This window comes from Xiphophorus couchianus, chromosome 8 (genome assembly GCF_001444195.1).
Source record: "Xiphophorus couchianus chromosome 8, X_couchianus-1.0, whole genome shotgun sequence".
Lineage (NCBI taxonomy): Eukaryota > Metazoa > Chordata > Actinopteri > Cyprinodontiformes > Poeciliidae > Xiphophorus > Xiphophorus couchianus.
This window is the reverse complement of record NC_040235.1, coordinates 5160661-5185407: the sequence shown is the minus strand read 5'-3', so window position 1 is coordinate 5185407 and position 24747 is coordinate 5160661. Positions and strand designations below refer to the sequence as shown.

Below are 24747 nucleotides of genomic sequence, written 5' to 3'. Positions count from 1 at the left end.
TAATACATATTCCAATAAACTAAATGAAGACTCACCAGAGCTTCTTCGCTTTTCTTCATCATTCACATTCTAGCACCGCCATCCTCCTGAATATATATAATATAATATAATATAATATAATATATAATATATAAAATTAATATAATTATAATATAATATCTATAACATACTATAATATAATATAATATATATGATATAATATATATATATGATATAATATATAATATAACATATATAATATAATATAACTAATTAATATGATATAATATAATAATATAACATAATATATATAATATAATATAATATAACATTATTAATATATATATATAATATATAATATAATATAAATAACATATAATATAATATAACATAATATATAATATAATATAATATAATATAATATAATATAATTAACATGTTAAGTGGTCAGTATGATCAGGTGTTGTGTAGCCGTTGCTAAAGGCTAATTTTGCTGCTGTTTCAGCCTCATTGTGATGAAGTAAAACATTGTGACTAGAGTAACTAACTTTTAGACAAAGTTAGTAGTAACATTTTGAACTGTGAGTATTCCAGAATTAAAACGGTTTAACCAAAAATTTCGTTATACATGTGAAAGTAAAGTGACAGCAAGATATTATAAACAAACAATGTTCATGGCAACATTCCTGACAGGCTGTTTACCTCTTTCACATGGAGTTTCTGACTCCTGTTGCCTTTAAGCCCTCTGAGCCTTAAAGGGGGGCCTTCAAAATAAAAGCACGCGAGTGGAAGATTTCAAAATTCTTCGCAACTTCGGTGAAATTATTAGGTGAGACGAATGTGACTGTCACCAGTATTGGGGGGGTGATACGTCCCCCGGTTCCTCTGCCTATGGAAAAATAACATTTTATTGATAAAGTAGAGGGATGATATCAGCCCATCAGATGGTTTAGAAGAGGGAGAGGAAGCATCATGGGACTGCAGAGGTCCTTCACCTGATCCTGGTTGTTGGGACAAGAACTTTGTTACTGAACTTAAGGACATTTTTCATGTTTCTGTACGTAAGTAGATTTAATGGTGGGAACTTTTACTCCACTACATTTTACAGTATCTGTACTTTCTACTTCACTACATTTCTATAAAGCGTTGCGTTACAAGTTACATCCAAGTCGCTTTGCTCTTTTTGATTTGTTCTTTAGTTTGAAAGTAATCAATGATTCTGGTGCTGCCTTTGCCTCCCTGATATCATGAACTGCTAGCTTTCAAAAATTCACCATCAAATCTGAAAAACATATCGAGGAAAGTTAAGCTGCTAAACGCTGTCTGAGTTTTGGGTGTTAAACTGATTTAGGTTAGAGAAGTTTTATGTAATCTTACCAGCTTCTAGTTTAAATCGACTGCAATAAATAAAACAATTAAATAGTTGTAAGCAGCTGAACTGGCAGTAACATTGATTACTGCGGTCGGGGCGCATGGAGCGCAGCGTCTCCTGCCATGAATGTCCCAGTAACGTTAAACTCCTCCACATCCTGGTTACTGAATTAATGTGAATAATCTCCATCTCATATTTACATTTACAGTCATATTCAATAAATTAGAATATTGGTTCCCATGAGGCTCGTTGGTAGGATTTTAAAACAATTTAAGCAGATATTAAACATATTTTTCATCAGACCCAAATTTCTACATTAAGGTTTTTTATTGGTCTGTAATCTGATCAGAAATGTCATGTTTTCATTAACTGTAAGTGTCAGGAAACGGTGTGAGGTAGTGAAGGCAGCAGGCGGGAGACCCAGGATGTGAAGAAATAAATGTTTTTAATGAAAAATGTCCAAAAATTACTCAGTCCACCAAATCCAAAAGCCGGGCAGCACGGCCGGGCGGAGCCTGGGCTGGACGCCGGTAGCAACCGGTACATGAAGGATGAGACGAGAGACTGGGCACACAGACTATAGGGAACAGGAAGCCAGGTGAGACGAGGACCCAACAGAGACACAAGTGACACTAAATACACAGAAGGTAATCGGGGAATGAGACACACCTGGGAATCATCAAAGGGAGGACAGGACAGAGACTCAAAATGAACACAGATCATGACAGTAAGCAACAAATCATGATAATTTATAAATAAAAGCTTTAAAACAGTTTGTGGGGAATTAATCTGTATGATGTGTTTAACTTGTGAGCCGAGTTACTGAAATACATTTTATAAATATCTAATTTACTGAAAATGATTGTAGTTAAGGACTGTTAGAGAGACGCAGGTCATCCTGATATTCTGATGCATAGAATCACAAATCTAAATCTAAACTGTCACAGAGAGTAAACACAATAAAACATGATTTATCTGCAGCTTTAAATGGCTCATTACTGATGTAGTACAATTAATGTGATCGGTACACTTAATGATATTGTATTAACCATTAGGTAAAACATTCAGCAAGTACTTTTACTTTTAATAATTTAAATATTTTAAATACTTAATCAAGTAAAAATGTTAATGTGGTTCTTTTACTAGAGAACATTTTTGTCTGTTTATTTGTACTTTTACTTCAGTACATTGTTTGAGTTCTTTCTCCACCTCTGGTGAGCAGCCAGTAGGTGGCGCTAGAGTCAGGAGGAGGCAGCCTGGAGAAAAGGCTGTTCCTCCCTGATCTGTTTCCAAGCAGTCAGAGTGTAGAAGTTGAGAGCTGGAGAAGTTTCCTCCTGTTGCTGCAGCAGCAGAGATGTTCTGCTTCATGGACTAAATCAGGTTGGAAAGAGGAGAGATCTTTACTGAGCTGCTGGATAAAAGCTTCTGAAACATTTCAACTCTTTCTGGAAACTAATGAGACATAAAAACAATGGATGTTTTTACCATCCAGACCTTTAGAACCAGTTCAGGTCAATAATTATATTCTTCTTCTTATAAGCTTCTTCTTGGCCTCTGATTGCAACAGCAGGACAATCCAACATTTTAGTCTGACTTCATCTGGAAATATTTCTTTGACCCTGAATCAGTTTGAAGGCAGGCCAGCTCCTCATCAGAGCTGAGATCTTCTCTGTCCTCCATGCTGGAAATGTACAAGTCCAGCAGCTCCTGATCAGTGACATCAGAGCGTGACATCATCAGTAGAACGATGATGTCATTTCCCTCTCAGAGCAGCTTGGAAATCTGAGAGGAAAGATGCAAACAAAGACTCTCTGGACTGTTGGATCTGCTGGTTCTGGTTCCAGATGCTCCTTGGACACTTTCACAAGCCATTACTGCAGCTGCTGGATTCAGGATGCTGCTTCTTCTTCTTGGTCTCATTGTAAATGTGTGCAGCAGCGCCACCTGGTGGTGTTGGTTGGTAGAGGAAGTGCTGAAAGGTTGGAGGTGTTTGTCAGAGGTGTGTGATGATGGAAGCCTCTCCCTGGTTTGTGAGTCTGAGCTCAGAGATCAAATCTTTGATTCTTGTTGAACTCTTTGTTGAATGTGATGCAGCTTCTCCTTTTTAATGTTTGTATTTCTGGATATTACAGTGAGGCCACAGCAGGTTTTCAGCAGCAGGGCTGTTTAGTGTTTCATTCCTTCATCTGTGTGTGGGAGTGTGGATGGAACAGGTATCCAGGTGTTGTGTCAGAGTTTAGATTGATTGTATTTTAATGCTGATTATTAAATCAGGTTGAGCTTCCAGAAATGTTTCCTTAGTTTCCTGATGTCCTTTTAGGCTTCAGTGAGTTTCTTCAGGTTGTTACTGAGGGATTTCCTTTCTCCTCTCTGTTGGAGCTTTTCCTGTGTTTGGAGAAATGAGTTGTGCTGCAGCAGCACCAACTGTCCTTCCTACATCCACTGCAGTTTGCAATCCAAATGTTGGACTGTTCCTGTCTCAGTGGAGGACAATGTGTGTCTGAGAGACATGTAATGTCCATGTTTGCTGCTGAAAGAGACTGATGGTCTGACCCCCCTCCTCCTTTCAGGGTGGAGCCTGCTGGAGTCCCATTCTTGACACCAGGTCTGAGGAAGTGTAAGTGTGTTTTTCATCTGATTCATGACAACAAAGCAGCTCACATTCAACCATCTTCAAACTGTCACATCACTCATTCAGGAGTCATCATCAAAGTGTCAATAAATGATCAATAACTGCAGCTGGATTGTGTTTGTTCTCTCCATCAGATTCCTGTCAACTCACCATCGACACAAACACAGTGAACAGAAAACTCAAACTGTCTGAAGACAACAGGAAGGTGACATTGTGAAGGAGCTTCAGTCATATCCTGATCATCCAGACAGATTTGATTATCATCAGCTGCTGTGTAGAACTGGTCTGACTGGTCGCTGTTACTGGGAGGTTGAGTGGAGAGGAGAGTTGATATATCAGTGAGTTACAGAAGAATCAGGAGGAAAGGAACAGTAGAGACTGTTGGTTTGGATAATGATCATTCCTGGAGTCTGAGCTGCTCTGATGTTGGTTACTCTGTCTGGCACAATGACATAGAAACTCGTCTCTCTCCTCCTCTGTTCTAACAGAGTAGCAGTGTATGTGGACTGTCCTGCTGGCATTCTGTCCTTCTACAGAGTTTCCTCTGACTCACTGATCCTCCTCCACCCTTCAACACCACATTCACTGAACCTCTGATTCCTGGTTTGGGTTCGTGGCTCAGGTCTGGTTCCTCAGTGTTTCTGTGCTGAGTTGAGTCTAAAGAGTCTAAAGATTTTCCTCCTGTCAGAGAAACTCTCTCACTGTTGAACAGATAGTTCAGTCTCTACAATCTATTTCTTGGTGAAACAATTTGATTGAATCCTTGGAAACTTTTTTTCTTCCAGTCCTAAAGATGGAAGCTGGGATTATTCCAGGATTATTCCAGGATATTCCAGGATCCTCATGTTTTTCTGTTGTTTCCAGTCAAAGCTTCACACTGAATATCAAGATGTTGTTTCTCTTATTTTTTCCTTTCATTCATCAGATTTCATTGAAATGTTGATCAGTTTTTCTCAATCACTGATCATTTTCTGTTTCTATCGGCTCCTATTTTTCTAAACATGTCAGATTTGAATATTAAATCTTCCTTTTGTAAATTTGCTGCAGTTTTTCTTCATGTGTTTTAAATAAAAAATTTTTTCTGCATTTGGTTCATTTGCTGCTCATTCTGTTCTTTTCCTGGTCAAATTTAAATATTTGCATTAAAAAGATTTTTTCATCAACTCTGCCTTTCAGAAAGTCCTGATTTAAAGTCAAACATTCCCATCCCATGAAGGTCAGAGGTCAATGCTTTGAAGCCTAAAGTGGGAAAATCTTCATATTTTCTGTTTCATTCAGAACTTCTACCTGAAACTCAGAACCTGCAGAACATTTTTCTCTTTGGAGGAAAAATCCCAGGAACTGGAAGATCAGAGCAGAATGAAAACTGGAGATCAGTGTTGGACAGAAAAGGTCTGATCGCTGCATCTCTGCTATATTTTACATTTAAATCTGATAACAAAAAGTAAACCTGTTTTTAGTGAATAAACCAACATGGATATGACCCGCCACAGCGCCAACGTGGGCCACACCTGATTCAACCCAAACCGGAAAATAAAGGATTTAATTGGAAAAAGCAAAACCCAGTAAAATCAGCAGCTGGTTGTGATTAAAATGCAGTTTGTTGCAGAGGTTCAAACTTCCTGATGGTGACCTCTCCTCCGTCCCTCACCTTGTCTGGCCGGTTTTAATCCTCACTGCAGTGTTAGACTGGAGCTCATCTCTCAGATTAACCAGATTAACACTGAGCTGCAACAGGAACCAAACGTCTCTCCTCCAACTTATTTCACTGATTAATAACAAGGTTGGATAAAAACATTGAGCTGAGCTTCTCATTCCTTAAAGAGTCATGAAGAAAGACTCACCCTGGAACTGCAGAAAAGAAGTTAGAAAGTTTAAAAATAGATGGAAAAACTTTGTAAATATATTCTAACAAGTGATTTAATTATCTATTTTTGTATCTTTTAATGTATAAAACTGTATAAAAAAGGTTTAAATGGTTAAAAATCTTCAGAATGAGCCAATTTTTAACCTGATTAATCATCACAATAATTCTTTGTTGGACCATCGCTACGCGGTACTGAGGAGGAAACTTTAAAAAAGTTTTAATGTAACTTTCTCTATGTCCTAACATGAGATAATCTGAGAGAACAAATGGAGTTCCTCTGCCTCCTCCCTGTGTTCTGCTGAATTACTCTACTGGGTCAGAAACAAGCCATCAGAACCAGAACAATTAGCCGTGAGCCTGCAAGTATTGGACATGTTTTTGTCTAAATGAGGTGATTTTATGGCTCCATTTTGCCAGATCACATAGTAGCATTTCTACCTAAAGCCAAACATTAACAGCCAATCCATGTGATCGGTATCTGTGATCGGCAGTGATCGGACCTCATGGTGATCAGAACCGGCAGGAAAAACCCTGATGGGAGCGTCTCTACCCAGGAGTAATATGATGGTTTAGAAGTTCATTGAAATCTTTTCCGTTTTGAAAGAAGCTCACATTTGGGGAACTTGTGAATGATTACATTATTTATCATACTTGGTTCTGCTTAAAATAATTCAATTCAACTGAATTATTCTATTGTCATTATTGTTCTTACATTTGGGAGATTGAACATTTCTGTTTTTATTAAGTTTTTAAAATAAAACTTTAAAAAGTTCAGAAAATAAAATCAATCTACTGAACTTCTGATTTTATGAGGATCTGTTTGAAATGTTTGTTACAAAGTTGATTAATTTTTATGTGAATTAAATTGGTGTTTAATTTGTGTTTTTAGTAATGAACTGTTACTGGATGTAATACTATTTTTATTTTTTAAAGGATTTTGACCCGTTTACTGGCCGACATTTATTCTATAAATCATTTGGTGACCAATTATAAAGTAAATGTATTGAACTAAAAATGGAATATCTAATTTCTGGAGCAGAAATATTAATCACTAATACAGTTTCCTCAAGTGACTGGAGTTTATTTATTTTTAACACAGTTTGATGAAATGGTGAAGAAAAATATAAGACAATTATAAATAAAACTGGCTCAATTTTTAAGGAAAAACTGTCATAATTGTCAGAAAAAGTCAAACAAAATTAAAAACTTTGTTTTTAAACACCTTAAATAAAATTCAACTTATAAAAAATGTAATACATCATCGTTCACCTTCTCAGATCTATCAGATCCTCATTGAACCTGATGTTTGTAGTTTTAGTCAGAAGCTCTCCCAGATGTTCCAGATGAGAAGATCTGAGCATCTGGTTTGGGAACCATGAATCCAGATCTCATCACACATATAGCAGATGAACTTCTAACTTTTTCTCCTCAGTGAGAAAAACCACTGACTGTGGCCTCAATAACTTACAATAAATTAAATCAAACGACTTCACTAAAAATACCAGAACTTCAGCTGCTGGGATCTGAACATACAGCCTCACAAATTCCTCCTTGTTGCATCTGCAGAGAAATCTACACAAGTTCATCAGTCATTTGGATCTGTCTGCAGGGGCGTCACCAGGAATCTTGGGCCCCATGACAAAAAATTAGATTGGGCCCCCCATGCAGCTGCTGTTACCATTTTTTGAGTCTATTTGACCCATAAAAAGCGTCACAATATTAAAGGCTTGTAACTGCCTTGCTTTCTTTGGTCCAAAACTGATACTAGCACAATATTTACTGCTCATGAATTTTACATGCAACAATCTGCAAGTAGGTTGCTTAAATTTTTTCTATTAATTTTAGATTATTGAAATGTCTCTCCCCATGAACAACAGTCACAGACAACATGCAAAATATACATTCCATCCATCCATCCATTTTCTGTTCACCCTTGTCCCTAATGGGGTCGGGAGGGTTGCCGGTGCCTCTCCAGCTACGTTCCGGGCGAGAGGCGGGGTACCCCTGGACAGGTCGCCAGTCTGTCGCAGGGCAACACAGAGACATACAGGACAAACAACCATTCACACACACACACACACCTAGGGAGAATTTAGAGAGACCAATTAACCTGACAGTCATGTTTTTGGACTGTGGGAGGAAGCCGGAGTACCCGGAGAGAACCCACGCATGCACAGGGAGAACATGCAAACTACATGCAGAAAGACCCCGGCCGGGAATCGAACCCAGGACCTTCTTGCTGCAAGGCAACAGTGCTACCAACTGCACCACTGTGCAGCCCGTATACATTCCAGACTTCTCAAAAAAATGCTGTGTAGTTGCATTTTATTCAAGGTGCAATATATAACTTTAATCAAAATATTTTTCTCCATATTTGTTAAAGCTGTCACCATGTTGTGACAGTTTGCTATGAAACAGATAAAATGTGATTGGGAAAAGACAGGGGAAAATGATTTTTCACAGATTATCTTTCATACCATACTGTCACAACATAATGACAGTTTTAACAAATATGTAAAAAAGTATATATTTTTTTTTAAACTCTCATAGTGCACCTTTAAATTCACTTAAGATAAGATAAGATAAATCTTTATTGTCATTGTCACAAGGACAACAAAATTTAAAAGGTGCCATCAGTCAGTGCATATGCTTAAAAACAAAAATAACTGTCTCACAATTCACACACAATGTAAGAAATAACAAATAACTGGTAAGAAACCCCCCCAAAAAACTAATCGGGTAGAAACTGTCTCTGAGACGGTTGGTTCTGGTTCTGGTTGCTCTGTATCTTCTGCCTGAAGGCAGCAGTGTGAACAGAGAATGTCCGGGGTGAGAAGTGTCCTTTGTGATGTGTTGTGCTTTTCTTAGACAGCGGTCGCTGTGCAGGTCCTCCAGTGAGGGGAGAGGGCAGCCAATGATTTTTTGGGCTGTATTCACAACCCTTTGGAGAGCTTTCCTTTGAGCCGTAGTGCTGCTGTTATACCAGACGCAGATACAGTAGGTCAGTATGCTCTCTATGGAGCACTTGTAGAAGGACACCAGCAGCTTCTCCTTGATGCTGTTCCTCCTGAGAACCCTCAGGAAGTTCAGTCTTTGCTGGGCCTTTTTTATCAGCTCCAAGGTGTTCATGTTCCATGTGAGGCCCTGCTCAATGTGGACCCCCAGGAAACTAAATCATAACATTTTAAAGTATGCACTTTCATTTTTTTACTTTCTTGTTACTAAATATTACAAATGTTTCCATAATTTAGTGTTAATCTAGTTTTGTCTCATCATTAATATTTGTAATTCTCCTTCCATTAAACTGTTGCTGCTCCAAACTGACCAGATCAAAATAATGTATCAGCAAATATTAGATTCATTGCATAAATCATTTATGTAAAGTAAGAAAAGTTTAGGACCCAGTTCTGACCTTGTGGTTTTCCACAGGTAACTTCTAGTCAATCAGAATTCATATTATTTGTACATTTTGATTTCTTGAGTAACTTTTACCCAGGAATGTGAAAAGCCTCATGATTCAGAAGTAAGAAAGATAATAATTATATAAAAATATATATTGGAGACAGTATATAGGAGCTTTAGTAATAATCTATATTATAATAATGTGTGATTTCAGCTGCAGTATTGTGGTGATATCAGGAACTACTGATTATTTATTTAGATCTTTCTGATTATTTCCTGTTTGTATTTCTAGTCAGACCAGTTACTGCAGCAGGAATCAGCTGTTCTTTTCTCTGGACTCTTTTCTCCTCATGATTCCATCATGAAACATTTTCATCAGAACTTCTCTCCTTCCTCATGAAGGTTTTATCAACCTGCCTCTAATTTCACTGCAGACTTTCTGCTGCTCTGAAAGAAGAAACTAAAATCATGTGAGTTGTGATGTCATCAGTCCCACCACATCCCTCACATTTACTTTCAGTTTAGATTCATTTTGTTGTTCATATTTTCTTCATCAACTCTTTGGATCATTTGAACAAACTGTAAGTTTTCTTTATTTTCCTTCTTGAACTTTGACCTCAGGAACTTTCTTGTTTGTTTTTGCTCTCTGATGTTTTTAGAAAACATCCACTTCTGATTTCTGGTCAAAGTTTCATCTCTTCCTTTTATTCTTCAGGATTATTAGAATATTGATGAACTGCAACCAAACAACATGAACAGCTGATGTTTCTTTGGTTTTTCTCTGATCAAACTATTTTATGTTTCTATTTGCTGGATTCAAACTTTGAGTGATGTTTCCCAAAAAAAGGATAGAAGATTAAACCATGAATTATCAGGTATCCTGACTTAATTAAACCTTGATTTGGTTTCACAAAACCAACAGCACATATGTTACATGGTAATTAATCCTCTGCCAGTAACCTGCTGCTCTTAGTTCAGCCTGGTGGCCCAAACCCATCAGAATCCAATGTGTTTGTCAGTAATTACACCTTCTTGTCTGCATGTCTTGATCTTTTTTCCCTCCCTGAAATAAAATGATGCAAATTCATTCTGGCATTCAGTCATGTACTATTATTATTTTTAACATTATGATGGTAGAAAACACTATTTTCAAGGTTATAAAGATTTATGTTACTGTTTGTTTCTGAAGACTGCTGTTCTAACCTTGTCTAAGGACACAGTGTGAAGCTGCAAAAAACCTCTGCGTATGAAAAACAACATGTTGTTAATATAAAAACAGGACATGTGGTTTGGGAGAAGGAGAAATGACGGAGAAATGAAGTTGCCCCAGTGAGCAACTCAGCTACCTGGTGCATTGCAACAGCCTGGGTTACTGATCTGTGGGAGAATGAGGGAGGAGAGCCGGCGACGCCAGCATCTCAGTGGGGAGCCAGATTCACATGACAACAATTGTTCTCACTGATAAACCTCAATGGCAAATCAAGACAGCCAAACTCATGATCAGCCAAACTTATGAGAGTGCAACTTCTCCAATGTTTGTTCCTTCTGCCGTTAAGTTTCAGGAACTGCAACTGAACTGTTTCTCTCAGCAAGAATCTCTTCTTGTTTGTGGTTCTGCTCACACAATATCTGAGTCTGAGTGTTTACAGCAAGGCATTTCCTTGTATGAGACAGGCAGCATCTCAATGGGCAGAACAGCTGCCAAAGTTTTCTAAAATCATGATATACCAGATAACCGCCAAGTCCAAAAAGCAGAAATCCTGTTATCAAAAGTTGAGTTATATATACACTGCTCAACAAAAATAAAGGGAACACTCAAATAACACATCCTAGATCTGAATGAAAGAAATATTCTCATTGAATACTTTGTTCTGTACAAAGTTGAATTTGCTGACAACAAAATCACACAAAAATCATCAATGGAAATCAAATTTATTAACCAATGGAGGCCTGGATTTGGAGCCACACACAAAATTAAAGTGAAATAAACTACATGCTGATCCAACTTTGATGTAATGTCCTTAAAACAAGTCAAAATGAGGCTCAGTATTGTGTGTGGCCTCCACGTGCCTGTATGACCTCCCTACAACGCCTCGGCATGCTCCTGATGAGGTGGCGGATGGTCTCCTGAGGGATCTCCTCCCAGACCTGGACTAAAGCATCCGCCAACTCCTGGACAGTCTGTGGTGCAACGTGACGTTGGTGGATGGAACGAGACATGATGTCCCAGATGTGCTCAATCGGATTCAGGTCTGGGGAACGGGCTGGCCAGTCCATAGCTTCAATGCCTTCATCTTGCAGGAACTGCTGACACACTCCAGCCACATGAGGTCTAGCATTGTCCTGCATTAGGAGGAACCCAGGGCCAACCGCACCAGCATATGGTCTCACAAGGGGTCTGAGGATCTCATCTCGGTACCTAATGGCAGTCAGGCTACCTCTGGTGAGCACATGGAGGGCTGTGCGGCCCTCCAAAGAAATGCCACCCCACACCATTACTGACCCACTGCCAAACCGGTCATGCTGAAGGATGTTGCAGGCAGCAGACCGCTCTCCACGGCATCTCCAGACTCTGTCACGTCTGTCACATGTGCTCAGTGTGAACCTGCTTTCATCTGTGAAGAGCACAAGGCACCAGTGGCGAATTTGCCAATCCTGGTGTTCTCTGGCAAATGCCAAGCGTCCTGCACGGTGTTGGGCTGTGAGCACAACCCCCATCTGTGGACGTCGGGCCCTCATACCATCCTCATGGAGTCGGTTTCTAACCGTTTGTGCAGACACATGCACATTTGTGGCCTGCTGGACGTAATTTTGCAGCTCCTCCTGTTCCTTCTTGCACAAAGGCAGAGGTAGCGGTCCTGCTGCTGGGTTGTTGCCCTCCTACGGCCTCCTTCACGTCTCCTGGTGTACTGGCCTGTCTCCTGGTAGCGCCTCCAGCCTCTGGACACTACGCTGACAGACACAGCAAACCTTCTTGCCACAGCTCGCATTGATGTGCCATCCTGGATGAGCTGCACTACCTGAGCCACTTGTGTGGGTTGTGGAGTCCGTCTCATGCTACCACGAGTGTGAAAGCACCACCAACATTCAAAACTGACCAAAACATCAGCCAGACAGCATAGGTACTGAGAAGTGGTCTGTGGTCCCAACTGCAGAACCACTCCTTTATTGAGTGTGTCTTGCTAATTGCCAATAATTTCCACCTGTTGTCTATTCCATTTGCACAACAGCAGGTGAAATTGATTGTCAATCAGTGTTGCTTCCTAAGTGGACAGTTTGATTTCACAGAAGTTTGATTTACTTGGAGTTATATTGTGTTGTTTAAGTGTTCCCTTTATTTTTTTGAGCAGTGTATATATACATCTTAAAAATCCTCAACCAACAATATGGACAGATGCAGGGTCTTCCTCTTCCCCCAGGAATTCATCATGTATCCAGATGTAAATGTCCTGGTGGGGCAGGAAGGCTCTCCTTTGCTCATTCTCCTCATCAAACCCAGATCCATAGTTTACAGTTAGGAAGACATGCAGAGAGATGATCCAAAAGTGATAGTACAATACACAGAGCAGAACGCAGAGCAGATGAGGAAAGTAATAGGAGAATAAAAGCATCTGCTTCACTGAGAAAAAGAGAAAAAAATAAACACTATCAGGTCCGCACATTATAATATTGACTTCCACTACTGATTTATAAATTTAAAGTTGTTTATTTGAGCAAATGGTTGGCATGATTATGATGGTTTTTAGTTAGAAATTGTATGAAAATTTAAATTCTGAGCAAATTATGCATTCAATCAATCGACTGTTGTTTACTATTTTAGCAGTTGTTTTATTGCCTTGAGTATGATGTTCTTCAATTCCTTATAATCTTCCATCAAAAGATGTTATTTGTTCGATGTGCGGTTTGGCGAATGTCATTTATCTAGCGTAGCATCAGTGAGTCTGTGACCGAACTCATGGTTTCTTTAAGACATTTATTAACACATATTCATCTGATTTATTTAGGCCTGGCTCAACATAGTCACAACTCCTTAGTTTGGTTTGGATTTTGTGAAACGGATAAAACTAGAACGAACTAATGTGTCAAGCTTGGGTTTATGTCTCATCCTGGATCTGAATCAGACTTTTGTAAGAGAGCTCTCCACCATTAAATTCATATACAATAGTTTCCTGCTGCTTCCTTTCAAAATAAATTTTAAAAAGTGTTTGATTCAGTCAGAATATTAGTTTTTTTCAGATCACATAAGCCACTTGTAGTCTGATTTCACTGCAGATCTTCTGCTTCCTGGTTCTTCTGCTCTGAAAGAAAAAACTACAAACCAGGTGAGCTGTCCACAAGTGGAACAAGTCAGAGTTGGGCCGGGGGGCGGGGCTAATGACCGGGTCCTTTATACACAAATAATAAAGCTCATGATAATATAACTTTAAAACAGACATGCCTGCAACAGCGGAGCTTACAAGTTTCACCAACACAGACATTGTCATTCTGAAATTCATCAATCGGACATGAAGCAAAACAAACCAAGAGACAATAGAAACATCAGGCTGCTGGTCATTAATGATGACACAACACAAATTCAAAGCAGTTCAGAACAGCGGATAGCAATCGGATCATTTTGACACTTTATCAGTTTTAACTCAGAGCCCTGAAACAACATTAACATAGCACAATTACAAATTACAAAAACGCTACAACATTAACAAAATGGAAGAGGTTTGTCCCAGTGTGAGACCTGAGAAATCGCTGATTGGACAATAGGCATTAATACGTAAATACGCTGAGTCCTACTTACGTCACCGCCATCTTGAAAGTGGCAGTGGAGAGAAAGTGCTGCATGGACTAGTTTCAACCGTTTTATAGTACAAAGTGGACCCACCTCCTTTACCTTTCACAGGTAAGAATTAAAGATAATAATATAAATTTACAAGCAGAATTTCTTGACTTTGTGGCCGGTACTGTGCATTTCTGTGGTGGAACAAACTTCCAACTTTTGTTTTTGCTCTCTGACGTTAACTTCTGATTTCAGCTCAAAGTTTCATCTCTCTGCTGTTTGAAGGTTAATTTACAAGATTAATAAATTATTGATGAACTAAAATCAAATACGACAAACAGCTGATGTTTCTTTTCTTCTCTGGACAAACTGCTTCATCATTTTATTTCATGGTGTCAAACTCTGGTCTCCACCATTAAAGTTAGAAACAACAATTTCATGTTGCTTACATTTAAAATGAAAAATTATTTTTAATATTTAGTCTTAGATTCAGCCGGATTATTAAGTAGTTAATTTATGATGAAACATATAATACACTTATAGAGTTTATAATTAACTAACTAAAATACTTCCTGTTCAGGTTGAATCAGTGAATGTAAATGTTGCTCCATGTCTCCATCTAGTGGACTGATAGTAGAAGTGCAGCAGCTGATGGCAGCTTCCTCTGCCTCTCTGCTGTCTGACTGCATTCACCTGACACTGATATGAAGCAGAGAAGAAGAGCCAATCAGAGGAGGAGCAGCTGATCTTTTTCCAGCTCTAATGATGTAAAGGATGATCAGAGTTGATGTGCAGATGAATGATGTGTTTCCTCTGCAGGTGAAGGTAGAAAGTGTGTGTGAGCTGATGTGAATTCAGCAGCATGGATCAGTGTGAGGACAGAGAGGAGGGAGTCCCTCCCTCTAAAACCACTCTGTGTGGGGAAGATGAGAGCCAGAGCAAAGGTCAGAGGTGAGGTCACCATCTCTAACTGTCCACAGCCCTTTTCACACAGCGTTCACTATATCAGGCCAGAACAGACGTGATGATGAAGCTGCTGCTGCTCCTCTTTGCTGCTTCATCCAGACTGAACAGATTAAGTTTTAATCATCATGTTTCTGTCAGGATCCATCAGAGACTCAAACCAGAACCAGAACCAGAACCCAGTTGTGTGTCCTTGAAGAGTGACAGGTCAAGTGATAAACGCATTGACTTTAAATCTCCTGGATCTCCACCATCAGAGAGGTGAGCTGTTTCTAACTGCTGTAACTGTTCAATATTTATCTGTCATTGTGGCCATGTGACAATAACATTATCATGATATTACACAGAATTTCAGGTTATTTTATTTTTATATGTATTACATCAATGACATTGATGTCTCCAAGATAACATGGTACCATGGAGACAGTGAAGTCCAAATGTATAATTGGTACTGCAAAAATTAGTGAAATAATTTCTTTGTGATAATCAGGTCCATTTAGATCTACAATCTTTACCCAGAGCTTCCCCAGGTCCATGTAGTTTAGAGTAATCTCAATATTTGATCTGATGTTTCCCTGAGATCCATTTAATCATCATTCAGGTAGTGACACTGCCCCCTACTGGCCAGTTATTGACACCATACATAAGCAATTACTGCTGATGAATAACAGGGAAAAAAAATAAGCTGAATAAATTCACTTTACAATCAGGACAAATTTGCATAAACTATTATATTTCTATAACCATTTAGCCACAAACACTTAATTGCATTTTCTTCTGTTTGGCATCAACTTAACCCTCCTGTTATGTTGCAGGTCAAATTGACCCGTTTTAAAGTTTTGTTTGTTTTTTTAATAGTTGGAAGTATTTTCTTGCATGAAATTGTTTCTATTTGTCTTAATAGGTGCATAATAGGTAATATTAACTGAAAATGTATTCATTTTACACATTTGCAACCCCGGCTGCGTCTACTTTTTACATAAATAGTGTTTGGGTCAATTTGACCTGGCAGTCAAGTTAAAGTGCAAAAAAAGATTAAAAAATGTCCAATTGTCCAATATCCACATACATACATGCACACACACATAAGCTTCTCACTATTCTTTTAACTTCACTAGGAAACTGAGCCAACCATGAGAAACAACTCATTTAAAGTTTAACTCACTTTCACACAAACACAAAGAGCCTAGCATAAATGTTTGGCTGTTGAACTGGACCGTTCAAGCTAATTTTCTATTAGCAGCTTTACAAATCTTTTACATTAAATTTACATTACCAAGGTACATTAAGACAAACTTTTATCTTGGATTTTTTCTATTCTTCCTGTTTCTTTTCTCTCTCCCTGAAGGATAAGTCATTTTTGAGACATTGTTTTGCTAACTTAACTTCTGACCAAAGCTTTGGACGTTTGGATGCTCACTGCACGGCAGCTCATGTTACCGGCGAAGCATGTGGTACTTACTGTGGCCACCATTGGGCCCCAAGAGCAATATATTTGTTTTCTTTTTATCAATAAATAATGATTTCTACATACATTATCAAATATATATTACTGTAAAAAACAAATCACTTCAAAGTGAAATTGTGTGTTTTTGATGTTATGATGACAGAAATTATTACTAAAAATATATATAAAATATATCAGTTCCACTGAGGAGACCCCTTAGTGGTGTTGGGGCCCTAAGCAGCTGCTTAGTTTGCTTATGCATTGGGCTGGCCCTGACTGTATGCAAGCGTTTAGCTTGAAAAGCTAGCTGAAAAGTTCCTTTGTTAGTAATTCTATCACCAGGAGAAATTACAAGTTTTTTGTAGTATGTTTAATGTCTGCTAAAAAGTTATTTTTGAAAGGTATTATTAATCTGACAAGCCACATCAGGAATTATGTCCTAATTTATTGATACAGATTGTATGGCATTCACATGGACGTTTTGGCTTTATTCTTGGCACAGAAAAGGAAAAGATTTTCCAGTAACTGTGGGTGCATTAGCGCCTCCCACTCCTCCTTGTCCCCACCAACTTGCATGATAAAGTTACACCGTTGTGTGTGTGTGTGGTGGGGGGGGGGGGGGTGTATGTATGTAAGTAGGTATGTATGTAGGGGTGTGTGTGTGTGTGTATGTATGTGATTAATTGTCTTAAAAATATTGCGAGAAATGATAATATTATTTGAAGACCATTTTAATCTGCTATGTAATGATAATGACATAATGAGGCATCCTGCCAAAAATAATTAATATTACTTTATTACTTTATTTTCAAAACAACACTTAATACTGGAACTGGTAAACAAAATGAACAAAACAACCAAAAATAAAATGGACTCTCAGTCTGCGTTAACAAAAAAAAATGCTCTTGAATAAAAATTAAACACAACATAAAACCAAAGTGGAAATAAAAACTACATTCAACCAAGAGCACAGATTATGAAGTATGTATACTATATTGTCCTTGATAATTATAAGATAAGATAGATAAGATAAATCTTTATTGTCATTGTCACAAGGACAACGAAATTCAAAGGGTGCCATCAGTCGGTGCATATGCCCAAAAACAAACAATAACTGTCTCACAATTCACAACGCAAGAATCAACAAACAACTGGCAAAAAAAAAAAGTAAGAATAGCCACATTCTCACATACATCATTATGATGATTAATGGTTGTTTTTGATTGCATTTAGTTTTGTTATTGCTATCGGGTAGAAACTGTCTCTGAGACGGTTGGTTCTGGTTCTGGTTGCTCTGTATCTTCTGCCTGAAGGCAGCAGTGTGAACAGAGAAGGTCCGGGGTGAGAAGTGTCCTTTGTGATGTGTTGTGCTTTTCTTAGACAGCGGTCGCTGTGCAGGTCCTCCAGTGAGGGGAGAGGGCAGCCAATGATTTTTTGGGCTGTATTCACAACCCTTTGGGGAGCTTTCCTTTGAGCCGTAGTGCTGCTGTTATACCATATGCAGATACAGTAGGTCAGTATGCTCTCTATGGAGCACTTGTAGAAGGACACCAGCAGCTTCTCCTTGATGCTGTTCCTCCTGAGAACCCTCAGGAAGTTCAGTTATTAGATTTAGATAGAGTAGATGGACATATCCGACTACCTGATGCAGTAGTTCACTCCTCCCTTACACTAAGGAAATGAGGAAGGGAGTCAGTGAAAAGCACAGGAGTTGAGCCTTTTTTCATCCAGAGTCATCAATAGAAAGAGGAAAAGGCAGGAAGAAACGATAAAGGTGATGAATTAAAATGAGGTTGATCATTTTCATTTATCATTCGATTAATTGATTTATTGTTTATTGTGACAGGGCTTTGTATGTATATCTGTGTATGTGTGTGTGTATCTGACAACAGTTAAATAATTCCATCATAGGATTGCATTGTAAACCTGAAAACATTCAAAAATCAGCATAAAGCTTAAATCGCAATCATTGAAAAATCTTAAAAAATATCAAAATCCAAATCATTTGAAGACAGAAAACGAAAATTTTTCTTGAATTTTGTGGACTTTTGAAGATTTTATGGGGCTAAACTTTGCATAAAAGCTAAAATATTTCAAAAAGTACAGTAGTAAAATTTAGCAAAAGATATAGCACAGTTCTGCAGAAGGAGCCGAACATTTTGATAGATACATTGAAAAAAATAGTTAAAGTTTGCAGAAGTAAAGACCAAAAATCATCAACAGGATCTTAATAATGCATTCTCACTGATAGAAGAACATCAGTGAATAAAACAGGTCTGTTTAGATCCACATTCTTTACCCAGTGCATATCCGGGTCCATCTAGTAAACAGAAATATCAATATCTGATCTGATGTTTTACTGAGATCAATTTAATCATCATTCTTATAGTGATACTCCCCCTACTGGCCAGATATTGAGACCATAAGTAAAATAATACTGCTAGTGAATTACAGGAAACAAAATATTTAACCAGAATTAACATACATTTCTGCTATAACCTCTAAAATATATGTAAAGAATAAACAAATAAGGACATAGATATATTAAGTATTATACTGACATGAGACTTGAAGCACAAATATTTAAATGTGTTTTATCCTTTTCTCCATCAAACTATTTTCTTCCAGATGAAACAGACTCATTTATTTAGTTTAAGATTAATATTAACACACAAACATGAAGGCAGAAGTGAATTTCTTTTCTAGGTTGATATTTGGATTGTTCTTTAAATCTGACAGATTAATACTGAAAGAAAAAAAGTTTTAAATTAATTTCATGATTTCAGGTTCAACTCTGAGCTTCAAACATTATCCAACATGGTGGATTATCTCATGTGGATCTCATCCAGAACCAGATGGTTTATAATTGACCATCTGGTTCTGAATGAAGCTCCATCAGATTCTCCTCTCAGTCATTTCAAATCAACATGTTTGTTTCAGAATCAGATCTTTCTGCTCTTTAAACAAGGCTGGACATTATTCAGGAGGATCAATGATCAGGAACATGTTGGAGGATTGGACCGGTTCTGATGGGAATAATTTAAAACATCTGGTTGATGATCTGTTTGTGGAGTAGATTAAAAAATAATCTACTCCACAGAAGATTCTTAACATGAGTTTTTCTATCAGGATCCATCAGAGACTCAAACCAGAACCAGAGTCCAGCTGTGTGTCCATGAAGAGCAACAGGTCAAATGATAAACACATTGACTTTAAATCTCCTGGATCTCCACCATCAGAGAGGTGAGATGTTTCTAACTGCTGTAACTGTACGAACTGTTCAGTCTAAAAAGTTTTTATTTCAAATGTGTTTGTTGTGAGCTCAGCTCATTTCCCAGCATTTCTATGTTCATATGTGAAATCAGGGGCTCATCTACATACTTTCTGAGGTGTATGCAAACATGTTATCGGCGCATAGGCGCCGGAACAATGGGGACCAGAGGGCCATTGGCCCCACACTTTACAACCCTGGCCTGCCCGTCGGCTGGTCCCACCAGACATTTACACAGGCGGGCAAATCACTCGGGCAATCCGTGACTGACATGAGTCTGTGTTTATATACAGACAGAGGTACAGACTAAACCTACAGCACTGAGATCTGGACCAAATTTAAGGCTCCAGATCATAACAGTCACCCAAAGGTTTACACACATGCGGCAGCTTTGGGTCGGGTTGGGATCGTGAACCGGCCTCACATCTGAAAAAAGGCTTGAACTTTGATCAATTCTGCCTAAAAATTAAATGAGATTTCTGTATTTGTCACCATATATAGCACTGTGACAATGTTTTCTTTCTAATGGCATTGGGGTGACAAAAAATAAAAAGAACATCAGGCCATGTCCGTTTACGGGTCCGGACCAAATGCTCCCCCACACTTTGCGTAGAGCAGATCATTTTTGCTCAGGTTGAAAAATAATAGCATTATTCTTTTTTTCTTCTTTGCTCTTCCAAAAGCCAATCAGCCATCAGTAGCCATAAATATCAATTTGGAACAAACTTCCAGAAAACTGTAAAACAGCTGAAACACTGACTTCTTTTAAATCTCAACTAAAAACCCACCTGTTTAGGATTGTATTTGAAATGTAATCAATTACAAATTTATTGATGGAACCTGACTTAATGCTGTGTTTTGATTATTGATTCTATATTGCTTTGTGTTTCTGTGTTTGTAATGATGTAAAGCACTTTGAAATGCCTTGCGGCTGAAATGTGCTATACAAATAAAATTTGATTGATTCATTGATTGATTTAATTAAAACAGAAAAGAATTTTTTTTTATTTTTTATTATCTAATAAAAATGTTGTTACTATTAACAACATTTAGGAGTAATAAAAAAGTTATATTGTGTCAAAACATCTTGTAGGTAGCGAGTCTGTGTGAGTCTGTGGGGGTGAATACGCCAAAGCCTAAATGTTATTGATCAGTTTACTTTTGTAAATTTGGCAACTTGGCTCTTTTTCTGTAAGCTAAAAATGAATGAGTGGAGTTTGAATCCTCCCGTAGTTCTAAGAGCGGTCGTTTGGATCCTGCCAGAGCTTTTTACTGTGTGCACAGTTCTGGCGGTTTGCTGGTTTATGAGCTTTTTGTGTGTGTGTGTGGTTTGGTGAACTGAAGAGCTGACGGGTCACCCGGTTGGACAACTGTTTCACCGGGTGCTGGTGCATTCATACCAATGATGTAATGATGACAAAACCTTCATACAAACACAGTGTTTTAATACCGTCGATCTCTGTATTCAGCTGTTCTTAGGTCGGTTGCAGGTATTTATCCCCTTTTACATTTTTCCAGACTCCTTTTCGGAAAATGAAATAAAGTCCATTCCGCCATCTAAATGCTCTGTGTAAAGCTGCCTTCTGCATGTTCCCCACCGACAACTTATTTTCCACCAGATCACTATGACTGCAGCGCATGGTAGACCCAAAAACATTGTCCTCCAGTTAAGGGATGTTTACTGTTTACTTTGGGACAAACCCACTGAATTTATTGACACGTGCCATCATATCAATTGAACAAGTGTGCGCGCCTGACATTCAAAGTGCGTAACAGAGGTGACGAAACACCCATAGCTCCCCCACCTCAAAAATGAATCCGGCGCCACTGCTTCGGCGACTCCCCACACCACCCCCCACTATGACATAAACTTGTACAACTCATCTTTAATTAAAGTATCAATATAATAAAAGTACATATATGTGAATAAATTGCTGCCTACAGTGCAATTAAAAAAGAATGAAACAAAAGACAGGGCAATATTTCATCATTTAATATATAAGTGAGCCAAAGAGCCACTTCTGTTAGCCTGTGTCTAGAACCGCCTATGGGCTGCATGTTTTCTTTCATTCTTATAGCTTGATAGGAAGTCTTATCCAATCTGGTCACCCACATTAATACAATGGTGAAATAATATTGACCACAAAACACTATATTTATAAGAAATATCAATGATTTTTCCTACACAATCCTAATAAACGGTTTCACTTCACAATATTTATTAATTTATTTATTAATCTATTAATCTATTTGTATGATTTGTTCTTTAAATTGCCATTTATATTATTTTTCGGTCTCAGGAAATGATTGAGGGATGAAGAGACTGATGTCTGGTTCTTTAGGTTATGATGGGTATGCGGTGTTCCTCTCCAAATCCATTCTGTCTGATATCAAACAGTCCAGTGTACGCCACTGAATATCTCTGTGTTACAGGCCCTGCCTTTCCCTAGGGGGGGCGGTGGAGAGCAATGGATAGGAGCAGGAAGAGAAGAGTGGAGTGTGTTAGCTTGAGAGACTCGAGCTGTGGAGTAGTTGTTGTTGCTCACCTTGCCAAGAGGAAGAAAGTTCTACAAGCTTTCATCTGCCTCTTCCTTGTTTTGCTGCCAGCAGAGCAGGACCTATGAGCTTGTTACCAGCAAACAAGCCAAAGTAGACACCAGCCTGTTCTGGACTTACTTAGGTAACACTGGGGGCTCGCTCCGGGATCACTCTGCTAGAAAAAAAAGAAAGCAAAAGAAACGGGGTGGGGAATGGCAAGAAATGGATGAAGCAAGCTGAAAGAACTTTGTGGGAGTTCCCAAGATGGCTGTGACTGGCGCCAATGCTGCTGCCGAAGTATCAACGCACTTGGAGGGAAGGAGCCAAAGAGTAAGCTTAAACCCCTTCCTGATGGATATAGAAGAGACCCGACAGGACAATGCGGGTTTGTGTGATGAAATGGAGTAGCGTGGTGATGATCAGCGGGTGACGAGTATGGAATTAATTCCAGCCGCGAGCGAAGCTGCTGATTACGCTCTACCATGGCCGCTTACCCCGCCGCCATCAGAACATTACAACCCCTTTAACAAACTGCGGTGAGACTTTAGCCCATTTCTATCCAAGTCATGGTGGCGCTGGAAACGTAGCATCCACGCCTCATGTGACGACATGTTATATGGATAATAAGGCTGATAGCCGAGGTGTACGTGCTGTTGACAGATTTCCTCTTTCCCCGCTTACTGCACCGAACTGGGAACGCTGTGTAGCTTCATCTCTGACCAACACGGTACCACTTATTCATCAGTCAGAGGGGTTTGGCCACACACTACAAATTTGTCCACCTGCACGACTGGATTTCCCTCACATGCGCGGAGGCTCCATACATCATGTTGTAGCACCATTTGGCAGAGTAGAGAACAACCACAGATTTTGTATTTCACCCCAGCTGCAAAATACAGTCTGTGATCAGCACTCCGGTTCCTTTAATCTTGTGCATGGATTGAATGACATAGGCAGCAGTGAGTGTCAAACATGTAATGAGAAGATTCCAATACTGCGGCCAGGCCATTTTGATGGAACAGGTTCATGGAAAGGCTTCTTTTACCAGTTTGAATGCTGTGCTAAGGCTAATCACTGGACTGAAAAGACGGAAGCTGTCCAGTTAAGGTTCTGCCTCACTGGTCCGGCTGGAGCCATTGTCCATAAGAATCCCAGATCAGCTGATTGGAGCTATCGGCAGATTGTTGAGGAGGTCGAAGCTGCTTACGGACCTTGTTCGGAACATGCTGCAGCTATTGGCATCAAACTGAAGCAAAGAGTCAAGAAAACTGGAGAAGCTCTACATGTACTAAGAGATGGCATCTATGAAAAGGTCTCTGTTGTTTATGCCAACTGTACAGAGAGGGAGCAAGATCACATCAGTGTGGAGATTTTCTTTAATGCTCTAGCAGACCCTGATCTGATCCAAAAACTGTTAGGAGCGACCGTGCACCCTTGCATTGGATAATGGAATAGCCCAAAGATATGAAGCGACAAGGATGGCTGCCCGTGCGGTCACACAATTGATGCAGCCCACCACACACAACTTGACATCTCAGGGGGCCAGGTTACCAATGGTGCATGAGGGCTGCGACCTGTCCCAGTGGGAGCCATCCGAGAAACATCGACAGCAATCCATCTCAAGTAAGAACAAACAATTAAGAATGCGTACCCACTGCCTCTGATTCAAGAGTCTCTGGACACCCTCTCCACTGTGAAGTTCTTCATCACACTCAACCTAACATCTGGATACTGGCAAGTGGAAATGACACCTCAGGCAAGAAGAACCGCTGCATTCTGCACACGTAAAGGGCTTTTTGAATGGAACGTGATGCCTTTTGGACTGTGTAATGCTCCAGCCACTTTCCAAAGGCTCATGGACCGTGTCCTGACAGGGTTGCAATGGGAGACCTGTTTGGTCTATCTCGATGACATTATAGTTCTAGGACAAAACACTGGTCAGATGTTGGAATGACTGGAGCATGTGTTCACCAGGCTGCGTGCAGCTAAGCTCAAGCTCAAACCCTCCAAATGCTGCCTGTTTTGGGATCAAGTAATTTTTCTAGGCCACAAAGTTTCGGCTGAATTTGTTGCCACAGACCCCCAGAAGATTCAGCAGATACAGGAGTGGCCCATGCCTCAAAACGTGGGGGAGGTGCGGCAGTTTATGGGGCTGGTTTCATATTATCGCAGTTATGTGGAAAATTTTGCCACCATTGCCAAGCCACTCCACGAGCTCACCAAAAAGTATGCACGTTTTACTGGACAACTCAATGCCAGGAGGCTTTTGAAGAACTCAGACGACGCCTAACATCAGTGCCTGTCCTCGGCTACCCTCTGGATAGCGGTGAGTTGCTCCTTGATGGTGATGCCAGTGACTGTGGTATTGGTGCTGCTCTCTCTCAAATACAGGAGGGGGAGGAGAGAGTCCTGGCATATGGCAGCAGATATCTGTCGGCTACCAAGAAGAACTACTGCACCACCAGACAGGAACTCTTAGCTGTGGTGTTCACCTCACACTTCAGA

At 39.3% G+C, this 24747-nt stretch overlaps 1 protein-coding gene across 8 annotated transcripts in view; it reads left to right on the top strand.

Moving 5' to 3' along the window:
* Positions 1–24747, top strand: part of LOC114149808 (stonustoxin subunit alpha-like) — a 63948-nt gene that overhangs the window by 9904 nt on the left and 29297 nt on the right. For 2 of the 8 annotated variants that reach the window (XR_003596589.1, XR_003596586.1), the window contains exons 2-3: positions 3922–3968; positions 4118–4446. Coding sequence is in view for 2 of the 8 variants with exons in the window: in XM_028025920.1 (XP_027881721.1) it covers positions 19609–19676 (68 nt within the window). In the remaining 6 variants the exon portion in view is untranslated. Of the gene's footprint in view, positions 1–2179; positions 3969–4117; positions 4447–19562; positions 19677–24747 lie in introns of those variants that run through there. The other 6 variants (XR_003596590.1, XM_028025919.1, XR_003596584.1 and 3 more) reach the window with 5 other exon arrangements.